Source organism: Oryzias latipes, chromosome 21 (genome assembly GCF_053564925.1).
Source record: "Oryzias latipes strain Hd-rR chromosome 21, Olatipes_Hd-rR_3.1".
Classification (NCBI taxonomy): Eukaryota; Metazoa; Chordata; class Actinopteri; order Beloniformes; family Adrianichthyidae; genus Oryzias; species Oryzias latipes.
Window position 1 is genome coordinate 11,986,550 of NC_136257.1, and position 13,309 is coordinate 11,999,858.

Here is a 13,309-nt window from a genome sequence, read left to right on the forward strand (position 1 = left end):
TTATTGAACTGCCTCCTCTCAACCGTTCATGTCTACATTTTTTCCATGTCCATTTTTTGTCACTGGAATTTCTGGGGGAAAAAAGTTAAACTGCTAAAAATAAAATAAAATAAAAATCAACCCCCCTTCAGGTGAGTAAGAGGAGATATTTGAACCCAGCGGGAAAGAGTGAGCAAAGGCGTGGGCTTATGTCGGCGCTCCTGACAAAGGTCATTTCTATTTCTGTAATGACAACAGGAATGGAAACTTTATCCTTTTAAACCAAAAAACCTCAAATAAGCAGCCGTTTACTCTGGACTCCATTCCTGACCTTTGCCCCCGTTGAAGCAAAACAACAACGACAAAAAGGATTTTTTTTCTTTTTACTTCGTGGCTCAAATGCCAAACGTTCTTAATGTGAACAAAAAGGAAACAAATAGGAATGTTGGACAGACGGCAAACAGCTGCATTTCCACCCTGACCCTGCAAGTCAGAAAGTTGAATGAAATTCATTTTGATGCTCATAACAGCAACCAAAAAGAAACATTAAAAAAGTTTTTTCTGTTCACTAGGCTACGTTTTTTACCTCAATGTGACATTTCAGAGCACTGCCAGTCATCATTGGACTGAGTTCTCTCTTTTTCTTTTCCCACAAATGCTCACTTTCCAGCTACTAAAACTAGAATTTGACATGTTTTCATTGCTTCTCCATCGTCCTCTCCTTCTGTTTGACTTCTGTTATTGAATTCTGCTCATTTTTATGTATTTTTATTTGGTGTGGAATCACAGTTATCATGCAATAAGTCATTTTTCCATAGATTCCATTGAATGGTTTTCTGAAAACTACGATGTAAAGGTTCCAATGCTGCTTAGAATTGAATTGTGTTACAATATGAGACCACAGGGGCTCAACAGACTTTATCCGCTGTGCTATCTTGCGGGGTCCAGATGATAAACCTTCAATGATTTGTGATCTTCACTGGTGTCCATGGATTACATGAAATCTTTCCACCTTTATCCACCTTTGTCATGGTAGGGAGAACACGTCAATGGAAGGGTGGGGTCATCTGGACCCCATAAGATAGGCCAAGAGTTCTAACATCAGTTTCACTATCAGGCTCACCTGCAGTTTGACTATAGCAGAAAAAACACAAATGTAGGCTTCAACATTTCCTGATCTAGGCCGAGTCTTTCTTCAATTTCCGTTATTTTTTCCCCCCATTTTCTGTAGTTGTGTAATGAAAATGTTTCCAGATTGTGAGATATTTGCAATTGACCGACTTAAAATTCTAAAATAGATAAAAGAATACTTGTCCTATCTTTCATACAAAAAGTAAAACCAACAACATTTCAAGAATGTCTTCTCTTATGAAGTACAAAATAGCATCAACTGATTTTCTTTTAGTATTCCAGGAGTTATACGGCAAGAAAGTTTTATGGGATGATAACTTTCATTCATCGTTTACACAAACTGACTCTTTTTTTTAATGACTTTGCAGATTTCATAATTAAACCAATGATAAATCAGATTTATTCTATCTACATGGCAGTAAACTGAACATTGTTCTGTTTATCCAACTTTCAAAGATGAAATCTCGTCACTATTGACGATATTCAACTTTCACTGTCTGCTGTGAGAGCAGAATTACACACGAGAACAACACACTTAGTCCAGGGGTGTCGGACTCCGGACTCCCTCCCTGCTGGTTTTTCAAAAACCTAGCCAGTCACCTGGTTCAGGTGCGTTTTTTGCCAATAAGAAGATGTCAGGGTTATGACTTTTCCCCGTTAATTCAATTACAAATCACTATTAGTCCATTTTCATCTAAATTTGATTCATTTTTTTTACATAACTAGTGACTTAAACTGAAAAAAGCTCGACTTTTAATTAATTTTAAAAACAAAAGTAAAGTATTTTTTTGCTTAAAAGTACAAAGAAATACTTTTAACACTTTGATGAATTGATAACTATAATAACCATTTTTAAACCCATCCCTACTTGATCTACAAGGTTTTTTTCTTTGGTTTAGGCTATAGGGGGACACGTGAGAAAACTATTTCTGGTGGATGGAATGAGTTTGTGCGAGAACAGTTTTCTGATCTTTCCCAGAATGACTCAAATCAACTTTTATTGTATTTTACAAATGAAATGTGCCTGGATTCTCAGCACAGCAGCAGCAGGTAACAACCCTGAAGCAGAAGGCGGCAGTTCACTGATGCTGGAGCTCTGATGTGCTGCTTCTCTGCTGCAGCAGCACAAACACATCCACTCTTTGAAAAGGCAACACCGGCTTAGAGATAAGGAAAGTGCATCAAGCTGATTCATGTGTTCACCTTGACTTCCTGTCAACAAGTCTTACACAACCTTTTGATACAACCAGCATTCAGGAGAGCTGCAGAACGCACAAATAACACACATGTGTGGAACGTCTTCTCAGGTGACGGAGTGACCTTGAAGAACAACCGCACCACATTCAAGTCACAGAGAAAGTGATGCAGGGAACAGGAAGAGACGCAAAGATTAGACAGCCAAGGAAGAAATTTAGACTGAAGAAGAAGAGATGGTTAAATAGATGACAAAGGAAATCCAGAAACACGTTTATTATTTTAGGAAACTTCATACCACCATTAGAACTCAGAAACAATCACGCGTGTGGAGGAGAACATGCTTCTCTCAGCTGTGGAAGCTCTGCTTTGGTTTCCTTCAGCTTCTAGAAGTTACAATGAGCCTCTCACCCTCAGCCGATGCACAGCTTTTATTAAAAAAAAATCACCTTCATGGTGCATTCAGCTGATAGTAACACCCAGCTCTCTGTTAGCTTCAGGCTAAGACGGTGCATTTTGTATATTATAGAAGAAAAAAACCAAAAGTTGCTATTAAATCTAACTCCACATCATAACTTTATTGGCGTTGATCAAGAGATGAAAATATTTACATAAAGGCAATCCATTTGGTCGTTTTTACGGTTTCTGACTGAGCGGAATTTTGCATTGAAAAGCTCACAGCCGCCGTGTGAGCTTTTCGGATAGGAAGGGGAGACAAGGAGCCCGCTTGGCGAGCGCGGAGCGCAGAGGCGTCCGGGGAGCAACAAGTGTTTGTTGTGAAAGGAAGCTTCTGACGAACGCGCCGCGCTGAGGGAGTAAGCCCTGGCTGCAGCCTGCAGAATGGGTCATCATAGTGGAATGCTTTGATTGCAGAGGAATGTGAACACGCTGTGGAATGTTAACCCCGCCCACGCTGAGCCCATGCATTTGATTCACCTTTGTCACAGCAGTTGTGATTGCAGGAAAGGGGAAGAATCAGTGGAGCACATTTTGTGTCATTGTGAATTGTATGAGGAAGAAAGAGAACAGAAGGAGGAAAATTTGAATGGTGCAATTTTTTTTATGTATCACTCAAAAAAATGATTCAAGCCCCTCTTTCATGTAACACAATAAAATTCTGTATGTTTTATTTAAAAATATTTATTTTAAAAGATTGTATCTACATTTAATTGACCTAACACAAAATGTATAAATAGTTTCCCCTATAACTCCAGTAATCCAAAATAATTGAGTTCAAGTAAGGGGCATGCTGTTGAATGCTGTTTTCCTGTTTCTCTTTATTCTTTTTGCCGTCTCACGGCTACAATTTTTCACCTATTTTAACCATTGAACTTTTAAAATGTTCAACTCCTTCATCTAATGTAATGCCTGGTATGACTATTAGTCCTTCAAATCCTTCGACTTTTCAAAAGTGAAAACTTTAGTTCGCTTTTTCCACGTAAAAAACGAAACTGTGGCATGAAATCGCTTCAACTCGGCTTCTCCCAATAAGACGAAAGACGATCATGATCACGTGCGTGATCACCGGAGTGATAGCTCAGTGGCTTAGATAGCGGGTTAACAACTCAGAGGTTCTGAGTTCGAATCTAGCATTAGACCGTTGTTGCTTATTTTTTTTTCCTTTGCCTTTCTTGATAAAATTTAGTTCGACTAACTCGATTATATTTCATTACATGGAAGAATTTACTTTGAGGTCGGGTTACTCATATTTATTGGATGTAAATCCTGACAAAACAATTAAATTGAGTTCATCCAATGAGTTATTTTTTGAGTCTGTGAGGCCAGACAGAATTTATTAATTCCCTAATGCATGCACATGGAAACTTGTAAAAGGCATAAGAAGGCAGGAATCACGGTAGAAATTCCCTAATTCAATTAAATATTTTTATTTTATTTTAGCACATACAATGAAAAAGGGATCATGAATACAAAGAATGCATTAGGATAATACTAAACTTTAACAAAAAAGACTAAGCTAAACTGATATCCCTGCCCTTAGACCCCCCCCTTCACAGTAAGGAAAAACTCCTTAAAAACCCGTAGGTGGCAATATTGCACATGGAAACTTGTAAAACCACCAAAGAAGAAGACGGGCTCAGCATGGGCGGGGCTAACATTCCACAGCGTGTTCACATTCCTCTGCAATCAAAGCATTCCACTATGATGACCCATTCTGCAGGCTGCAGCCAGGGGTAGTTGCGCTGAGGCGCGCGTATCGCGCTGAGGCGCGCGCTATTTTACTGATGTTTTTTAACCAGCCCCGTTAGTACCATAATGCTGCCGCGACACAAGTGGAAGGAGAGCTGTTCCTTTTCACCCCTCCATGCACTGCTGCTCCTTGCTCATTCTTAAACACGTACAACAGAATGGCGAGCCGGGCGTTGGCCCCGCCTTTAGCCCCTAAGACTCATGGGAAATGGGGGATCGCGGATGTAAATTTCCTCATCATAACTGAGGGACGTAATGTTGATTATATGGTTACTGTTAGTAATTTTATGTATGATACCTAGTTTGTCAATAAGTTAAAAAAAATAAAAAAAATAAAAATAAAAAAACCCATAACTGAGGAACTTGTGAACAGAATAGAGGTCCATGCTGTTTCAGATGTGGGTGTAATTAGATACATGAGCTTGAGAAAAGGCCAGTACCTGCCCACAGTGTGGTAATGAGCCATGCACACTCTGGTAGTCAGGACGCGCTTTGTCGAGGCAGCGGCTTGTATACTGATGCGGCTTGTGTATGTACAAAAATATTTAAGCACGTTAAAATAGGTGGGTGCGGCGCTTTATAACCCGGAATTTACGGTACTATGTCTATTTCAATAACAAAAAGGAGATTAAAGAATAAAAAAAGAAAAAACACAGGTAACCAAACAGATGATGGAGGAAAAAACATAAAAGAAAGGAGTGAGGGAGTAATGAGGGGGAAAAAAGGACAAGAAAATGATACAAGTAATAAAAACCTAGAAAAAAGAGAGTAAAACAAAAAATGAGACAAAAAAAGGGAAGAGGAAAATGTGGAAGAAGAGATGAGATGAAAAAAGCAAAGGAAAAAGAAAAAGATAGATAAAAGACAGATAACTCATCCTTTGGTTTTACTGTTTTATATGAAGGAAATCTCCTGTCTAAATCTAAAAAAGGGAAATTATGTAACGCATTTTGAAATGATTGCATTTTTCCCCCCACCTTTTTTAAGGCCCAAAAGGTTTTACATGCAGTGATCGCACTCACTCACTCACTCACACACATCAATGACCTAATGAAACCAGACACGCTGTGATGTTGTGACAACTGTTTCTAAAATTGTTGTTTACTAAATTGAATCACTAACCTCACATACTGGAAGGCTCGTGTTTGAGAACCAGTTCCATACACCTGAAAGAAAAACAGAAACCGCAGTTTATTCACTAAAACCAATATTGAAATATATATAAACTAAACTCCATATAAATAAACAGTCTATCCAGCAAATTTATAAATATTTATACAGTTGTCCGGGTGATTAATCGATTCTGATTGGCTGTTGGGTCTGGATTCAGTAAGGGGCAATGGCCGACGAAGTATGCATTCTCACTTTTTGATATACGCCGTTGAAGCCGGTTGCTTCCGCTAAGTGTGTTAAAAAGTGATAATGCACACTTCAAAGGTCATTAACCCGCTTATACCATGGTCACTTACAAAAGAGATAAATAGTCACCCGTTTTTTCAGAAAAAGTGGACTATTTGTTACATGACAAGGCACCGCACCACCGCTGCAGCCAAGATTTGGCGATATAAAGTGATATATATATACTGATCGTCCTGTTGGGTTGAATAAAGCAGCAGTTCAGAAAGTTCACCTCTTACCGCTTGTTTTTGTCCAGATGATGAAGCTAAAGGTTGTTTTAAAGAAGCCGGCGCAGTGATACAGAAGATTTAAGCTAGGTGACCGGAACCTCTTTTTTCACCGTGCGTTATCACTTTTTAATGCACACCCAGCAGCCAATCAGAATCGAGTATTCACCCAGACCGTGGTATAATTTCTGATAATGCACATTTCATCTGCCATTATCCATTACATAATACATATATATATAAATTAGATCCAGAAGTGACGTTTTATGCCCCACAGGCAAAACCCGCCCCTACCCTAACAGCCCCCTCCTGACATGGCTGCTACACAGACCACACTTTGTTCCTCTGCCCCTGTCAATCTGGTCAGAACTACGTGTTTCAAATTCATTTAAAAAAAAAAAACTTTTTTCTGTTGAATTTATCTCCATAGCAACCACTTTATTATTTGGTTGTTCTTGAGGTGACGAACAGGTCTATGTACTTTTTAGAAGAATCGGAGAAAGTTAATTGAGCTTGATCCAATAATTCAGATATTACATTTTCACGATACTCCAGTAGAAAATGTGCGAGTAAGAGGGTGATGTCACTCTGGAAGCTCGCCACACGACCACTGTTCAAAATCTTCATCTTCTAAAGCAAACATTTGATCTCAAGAAGCTTCCCAATGATGCTCAAGGAGTTAGAGGGGATAGATAAAAATCCATCATAGGATTTTAAATTTGTCGTAGTTAGAAATGATGATTTATTTTTTTATTATTCAAGATGGCGGCCATTTCCTATGGTCAGAGGTCAAAAGGACCGTGGTTGTAGACTTAAACTGGTGGAGTGTTTTGCAAATTTTTGTTAAACTGGCTGATCAAAAGTTTTCTTTTCCCGTATTGTGGGAAACGGAAAATTGTCAAATTTCCCACTTTGCCACAGAATGGAAAACATCCAATAATAACCTGATTAATTCCTTTGGGTATCCCAGAAACATGTTTTTGTTTATTTGTTTGTTTCATTAGTAGATTTTGAAAACAAACGTTTTGAGCCCTATAAGAGATTTCAGCCCCATTCAGTTTTTGAGTATGTGGCGGGGGTGAAACCTTTGCTCAAAGGCGCAGTTAGAAACTGAACCATATGATCTGTGCAGTCCTGGTCTGCTGCGGGAATGAATAATAATATGTGTATATATATATATATATATATATATATATATTTTACATAAATAATGTATCCCGGGGAACAACATAGACAATTCCTGAATGAAAAAAACAATATAAAATCTTTGACAAACAGGAGAGTACAGGCTTACAGGAGAAAAAGACTGTCATACGTACAGTGAGGGGTTCTCCTTGCAGAGCCTGAAGGATGAAATTACTGACCACTCGCCCATCGTTCATGTGCATTCTGGAGCCAAAGGTGTTGAAGATCCGTGCCACTCTCACCTCCACTCCTTCCTGAAAGCAGAAATAAAGGGGAGGACTCAGAACGTAACCTTGTGGTGCTTTCAATGCACACGATCCAGCACTACGCCAACATTCACTCCTTTGTTTCACGAGAACAGCAAAGCTGTCACAGGAACATGACTGAAAAAGAAATACTTGTGAGATTAGATGAAAGTCATTTCAATTTCATTCAGACAAAAATAACAGACAATACAGAGCAAATTAAAGTTTGGCAAGCCTCGCAAAAAGAATGGAAATACCTGAACTTACTGCTAAGCATTTGTGAAAAAAAAACTTAAATTTCAGCTATTTTACAAACAGATTAAAAAAAAAAGGACTCTAGAATGGAAATGTTCAATTCATTTTGAGCGAATGACACCACATGGAATAATCCCGCAAAGAAACACATCATCAATGAGACTCAAGGTTGTGGATCTTTTTGAAAATAGTTTTTCTGAGAATTTAGCAGAACTTTAATAAAGAATTTATGCTAGCATTTTTCAGCTAAACTCATTTGTCTCTGCACTTGAACCCGCTTTAAATGTGCACACGTCAAACTTAAGAGGATTCAGAGGGTCATCTGTTGAGCAAAAGGCTGTGGCCCTCTGAAGTTGAACCGCATTGAAGTTAAAGATGGACTCTGATCATCTTTTGATCTCTTTTCCAAACGTTCCCAGTGGTCTTTTAATTATGATTATGAAGTTTTTCAATATAAAAACCTGGCATTATGTAGGACATAGTTTCTGCAGAGCAGCAAGAGTTACATTATTAAAAAAAGCCACAAGAGCATGTTAAAAACACCATCCTTATCAGGGTGGGTCTTTAATGAAACCCGGTCTTCCCACTTCTATTCTAAAGCTTGCACTTGCATTAATTTCCAGATATGCTTTATTCTGGAAGTTGAAACATTTTCCCCATGGTTTTTAGGTAGGTGGAGGTTCCTGCAGTGTGATTGCAAAAGAAATGACAGTTAAATAAAAAACAAAGATTTAAGCAGGTTAGCGAATCTGCTTCTTGCCGGGTATTATTGTGACCTGGAAATCCTTCAATAAACGAGAACTCAACAAAATCTATAAAGTAAAATTTACAACAGAAAAGAGCTGTTCCTGCTGACTCGGAAATAAACACTCAAACTCTCCCTTCTTTTAAACTACTGACCTTGTTAAAGTCAAATTCATGGGATCATCACGTTCGGCTTTAGATGCAAAGTACGCCCATATTTGGTGCTGTAGCATGAATAAAAACATGAATTTATGCAGATGATTCAATATCCGATCCAAAACATATTCCAGACAGTGAGGCACAAGGATAAAACCTGAATCCCAGTGACACGTCTGCAAAAGGACTCTGTCAAACGACGACAGTCAGAACAAGGCCACTTCCTCTGGGGCGTCTCATCCTTCTTTCAAACTTGTACCAAACTTTGTCGTGCAGATGTTTCATTAAAAAAGTATGTGTGAGTTTATTCAAGTTATGATCTTTTGAATACAAAGAATTGAAGGAAAAACTCTGGGTTTGTGAATAAAAAGCTGAGCATTTAAAGCATTTAAGTATATTTTTATATAAACTCTAAAAAATAAAACGTTCCTGTTCTCTGTTTGATACCAAGCCTTCAGAACCTTCTGGAGAAAAACAACAATTCAAGTCCAGCAAACTAAGCTGTTAAAAAGGTTTTAACCAGACATGAATACATTAATGAGCTTTACCAACCAGGAAAACGTTCAAGCTTATTGAAAAAAATAGATCAAGTCTCTATTAATGATCTATTGGGGTGAAAACAGAGCAAAACAAACTTCGTCAGCATCTCAGTAGTTTAAGAAACATCATAGAAAATTTGTTTTCCCCAAGAACTCAGTTCAATAAAAAAAACTGTTTTTTTTAGTTCCTAAAAAGTGAAACATCATTTAATCGAGTCAGTAAAACAGACTGATAGGGTTCAAGTGTTTAATTCAACATAAACATAGCAGTTGCAAATACTGAGCTACTAAAAATTATATACAGGTCTCAGGACTTGGTTAGAGGAGCGTTTGCATGATTCTATGCAGCCATTTGGCAATCCACCTGTGCCCCCTACTCCAATATGTGAAAAAGCTCAGTAAACCTGGGGTCGTCTCCACAGGGATGCCATGGTCCCTCAAACAAGAATCAAATCATTTGTAAAGCGTGTTAGTTCCAAGTGAAGCTGGAAAACACAGTGCCTTGCAAAACTATTCGGCCCCCTTGAACTTTTTAGCCTTTTGCCACATTTCAGGCTGCAAACATAAAGATATCTAACTAGTTTTTTGTGAAGAATCAACAACAAGTGGGATAAAATCAGGAAGTGAAACAACCTTTATTGGATATTTCAAACTTGTTTAACAAATAAAAAACTGAAATATTGGGCGTCCAAAATTATTCAGACGCTTTACTTTCAGTGCAGCAAACTCTCTCCAGATGTTCAGTGAGGATCTTTGAATGATCCAATGTTGACCTAAATGACTAATGATGATAAATAGAATCCACCTGCAGGTAATCAAGTCTCATGAAGAACAAGGAACACACCAGGCACGTCCAGGATACTGTTGTGGAGAAGTTTAAAGCCAAATTTGGATACAAAAAGATCTCCAAAGCTTTAAACATCCCAAGGAGCATTGTGCAAGCGATAATATTGAAATGGAGGGAGTATCAGACCACTGCCTATCTGCAAAGACCCGGCCGTCTGTCTAAACGTTCGGCTCAAACAAGGAGAAGACAGATCAGGGATGCAGCCAAGGGGCCCATGATCACTCTGGAGGAAGTGCAGAGATCTACAGCTGAGGTGGGAGAGTCTGTCCATAGGACAACAATCAGTGGTATACTGCAAAAATCTGGCCTTTATGAAAGAGTGGCAAGAAGAAAGCCATTTCTATCTATAAAAAGTGTTGTTTTAAGTTTGCCACAAGCCACCTGGGAGACACACCAAACATGTGGAAGAAGGTGCTATGGTCAGATGAAACCAAAATGTAACTTTTTGGCAACAATGTTGGCGTTATGTTTTGGCGTAAAAGCACCACAGCCCATTACCCCGAACACACCATCCCCACTGCCAACATGGTGGTGGCAGCATCATGGTTTGGGTCTCCTTTTCTTCAGCAGGGACAGGGAGGATGGTTAGAATTGATGGGAAGATGGATGGAGCCATTTACAGGACCATCCTGGAAGAAAACCTGGTGGAGTCTGCAAAAGACCAGAGACCACTACAATGGAATGGTTCACAAATAAACTTATCATGGTGTTGGAGTTGCCAAGTCAAAGTCCAGTCCTGAATCCAATGGAGAATCTGTGGAAAGAACTGAAACTGCTGTTCACAAACGCTCTCCATCCAACCTCACTGAACTCCAGCTGTTTTGCAAGGAGGAATGAGCAAAACTTTCAGTCTCTTGATGTGCAAAACTGATGGAGACAAACCCCCCAAACAACTTACAGCTGTAATCACCGCAAAAGGTGGTGCTACAAAGTATTAACTTAAAAAGGCTGAATAATTTTGCACGTCCAATTTTCAGTTTTTTATTTGTTAAAAAAGTTTGAAATATCCAATAAATTGGGCGGCTTTTTAGTGGAAGGCAAAAAACTAGTTTTATATCTTTATGTTTGCAGCCTGAAATGTGGCAAAAGGCTGAAAAGTTCAAGGGGGCCGAATAGTTTTGCAAGGCACTGCCTACGTCCTTATCTACTTAGCCAGTCGGCAGCATTTTGTTGTTATTCATTTCGCACAGGTGGTTTTGTCAGAGTTTTTATGCCAGATTTCTGACACAACCCTGTACTTTCAGGGCAGATGGGCAGCAGCGCGAAGGGTCTTGCCTAAAAACCCACACTGGATTTTTAGCTCATTGCAGGCCCCGGGACTCAAACCCAGGGTTTCCAGCGTGACAGTCCTACACCCAAGCAACAGTAGGCAGCATGAAGTGCTCTGAAACGTTGTTGTCGTTGTGTCTAACTCAAGTGTTCCCAGTGGTCTTTTCATTTAGTCACTTTGTCATTTCAGCCAAAACAAAACGCTGTTGTTTTCTAGGACCGTTTCTGCAGAGCGGCAGTGGGACTGTTGGCACAAAGTAAGCCCTCCCCACTTCCAGTCATCCATCTGTTTATATGCTCTCCAACTAGCTTACAGCCCCTCATGCCCCCAACCTAACATTAACTGTGCCATAGAAACGGTGAGGAATATTGGAGCTATCCAGCCCTATAGTTTTGAACCACACACCAGCTCAGATGAGCTTTTTCCAAATTTGTGGAACTAAAATATACGAATAAATGAAAAATGCGCCTTCACTTTAGAAATCGGACTTTGGACCACAGTTGTCTTTGGATCCTGTTAAGATGCCTTTAACGGTGTCTGTGTTTCACGAGCGGCTTAAGCATCCTGTTTCTGTGTTCGTGGTGGATCCTCATGTTCTGAGCGCAGCAGCAATGAACTCACTGTGAACTTCTCCACATTCTTTATTCCTACGTCTACAGCTGATCACAGAAACACAGCACTTTTTTTTTTTTTTTTTCAGCAAAGATGGTATGTTTTGACCCTCCGTGTTCTGGGGGGCAGGGGTCAGGGTTCATTGATTATCTTGTCAAGAACATTGAAATCTGAAGTGTCCATCAGGATTGTCCGGTCTCTTAATCCAGACTAACAGAAGATTCAAAGAAATATTAAAACGTTCCAGGTCATTAGAATGAAGGACATAAGTATCTCCTATATTTTGTGTACTAAAAGCTTAAAAAACATAAAAGCTTTCATTTTTTTTTCAAAAAACAACAATGTGCCTTATAATCCAGAGCGCCTTATATGGATTAATTCTGGTTTTGTTTACTGATTTCGAAGTGATTTTGGGAGGTACACGGCGCTCTGTAAAAATGTTTTACCGTAGTAAAACTGCTAGTAGGTAGGCTCCAAAATGGCATCTGTCAAGAGACATACTTACAGAGCAGACTTCAAGTCTTTTAAGAGTTAGCGTAGTCACAGTAACATTTATTTTAGCGGGATCAGTCGGATCTTTTACATCTTGCAAACAAGGCTGGTAGTTCCAGGTATTAATACGCTAATGTGGAGCGTGTTACAAACACGTTACTGTTAACTTGTTTAATGCGGCTCATGGTTGGGTGTGTCTTCTATGTGTCATATATTCAAAAACAGACCATTCATTGTTGGTGCACCTTAAACTGCTGAGAATTCAGTAAATAGAGCTTTAAGACCATGAGTGTCCAATCCAGACAATTTGCTCAACAGTTTTAAAAATGTAAGTAACTAAATTTAAGCTGGATTGACTAAGATAAAATAATGTGGATAATCAATGGATTCAATCTCCAAAATATGATTCGAACTAATTCGGCTTTCAGATCAATTAACTTTGATTTTTTACTATTTATCACATATAAGTAAGCATTCATTGATTAAAGAAACAGTAAAAAAATAAAAGCAGGATGAATCGTTCCTCGTGCACCAAGCATTCATCACCTTGTAAATGTTAATAGACTTTGATTATATGACTGGACCGCAGATGTAAGGGGTGATATTCTTGTCTGTCTGCGTGACAGAGTGACAGCTGGATTTTTGAAAGACGCCAATTTCTGAGAATCCTCCCAGTGTGTGGGGGGAAAATAATGAGCAGCTGAGGAGGAGCAGGAGACGAAGAAAGATAAATAAATATCACCTGCCTGAAGGAAAGATGGGAAGAATAGATTCTATCTGACCTCTAAAGGCTGCTGCCAATCAAGTCATTATCGGAAAGAACTTGT

At 39.0% G+C, this 13,309-nt stretch overlaps 1 protein-coding gene across 2 annotated transcripts in view; it reads right to left on the reverse strand.

Annotated features, from left to right (window-relative positions):
- Positions 1 to 13,309, reverse strand: part of uxs1 (UDP-glucuronate decarboxylase 1) — a 61,822-nt gene that overhangs the window by 2,258 nt on the left and 46,255 nt on the right. For both annotated transcript variants that reach the window (XM_023950550.2, XM_078940115.1), the window contains 2 exons: positions 7,457 to 7,576; positions 5,635 to 5,678 (listed from right to left, as the gene is read on the reverse strand). In XM_023950550.2, the coding sequence (XP_023806318.1) occupies positions 5,635 to 5,678; positions 7,457 to 7,576 (164 nt within the window). The remainder of the gene's footprint in view (positions 1 to 5,634; positions 5,679 to 7,456; positions 7,577 to 13,309) is intronic.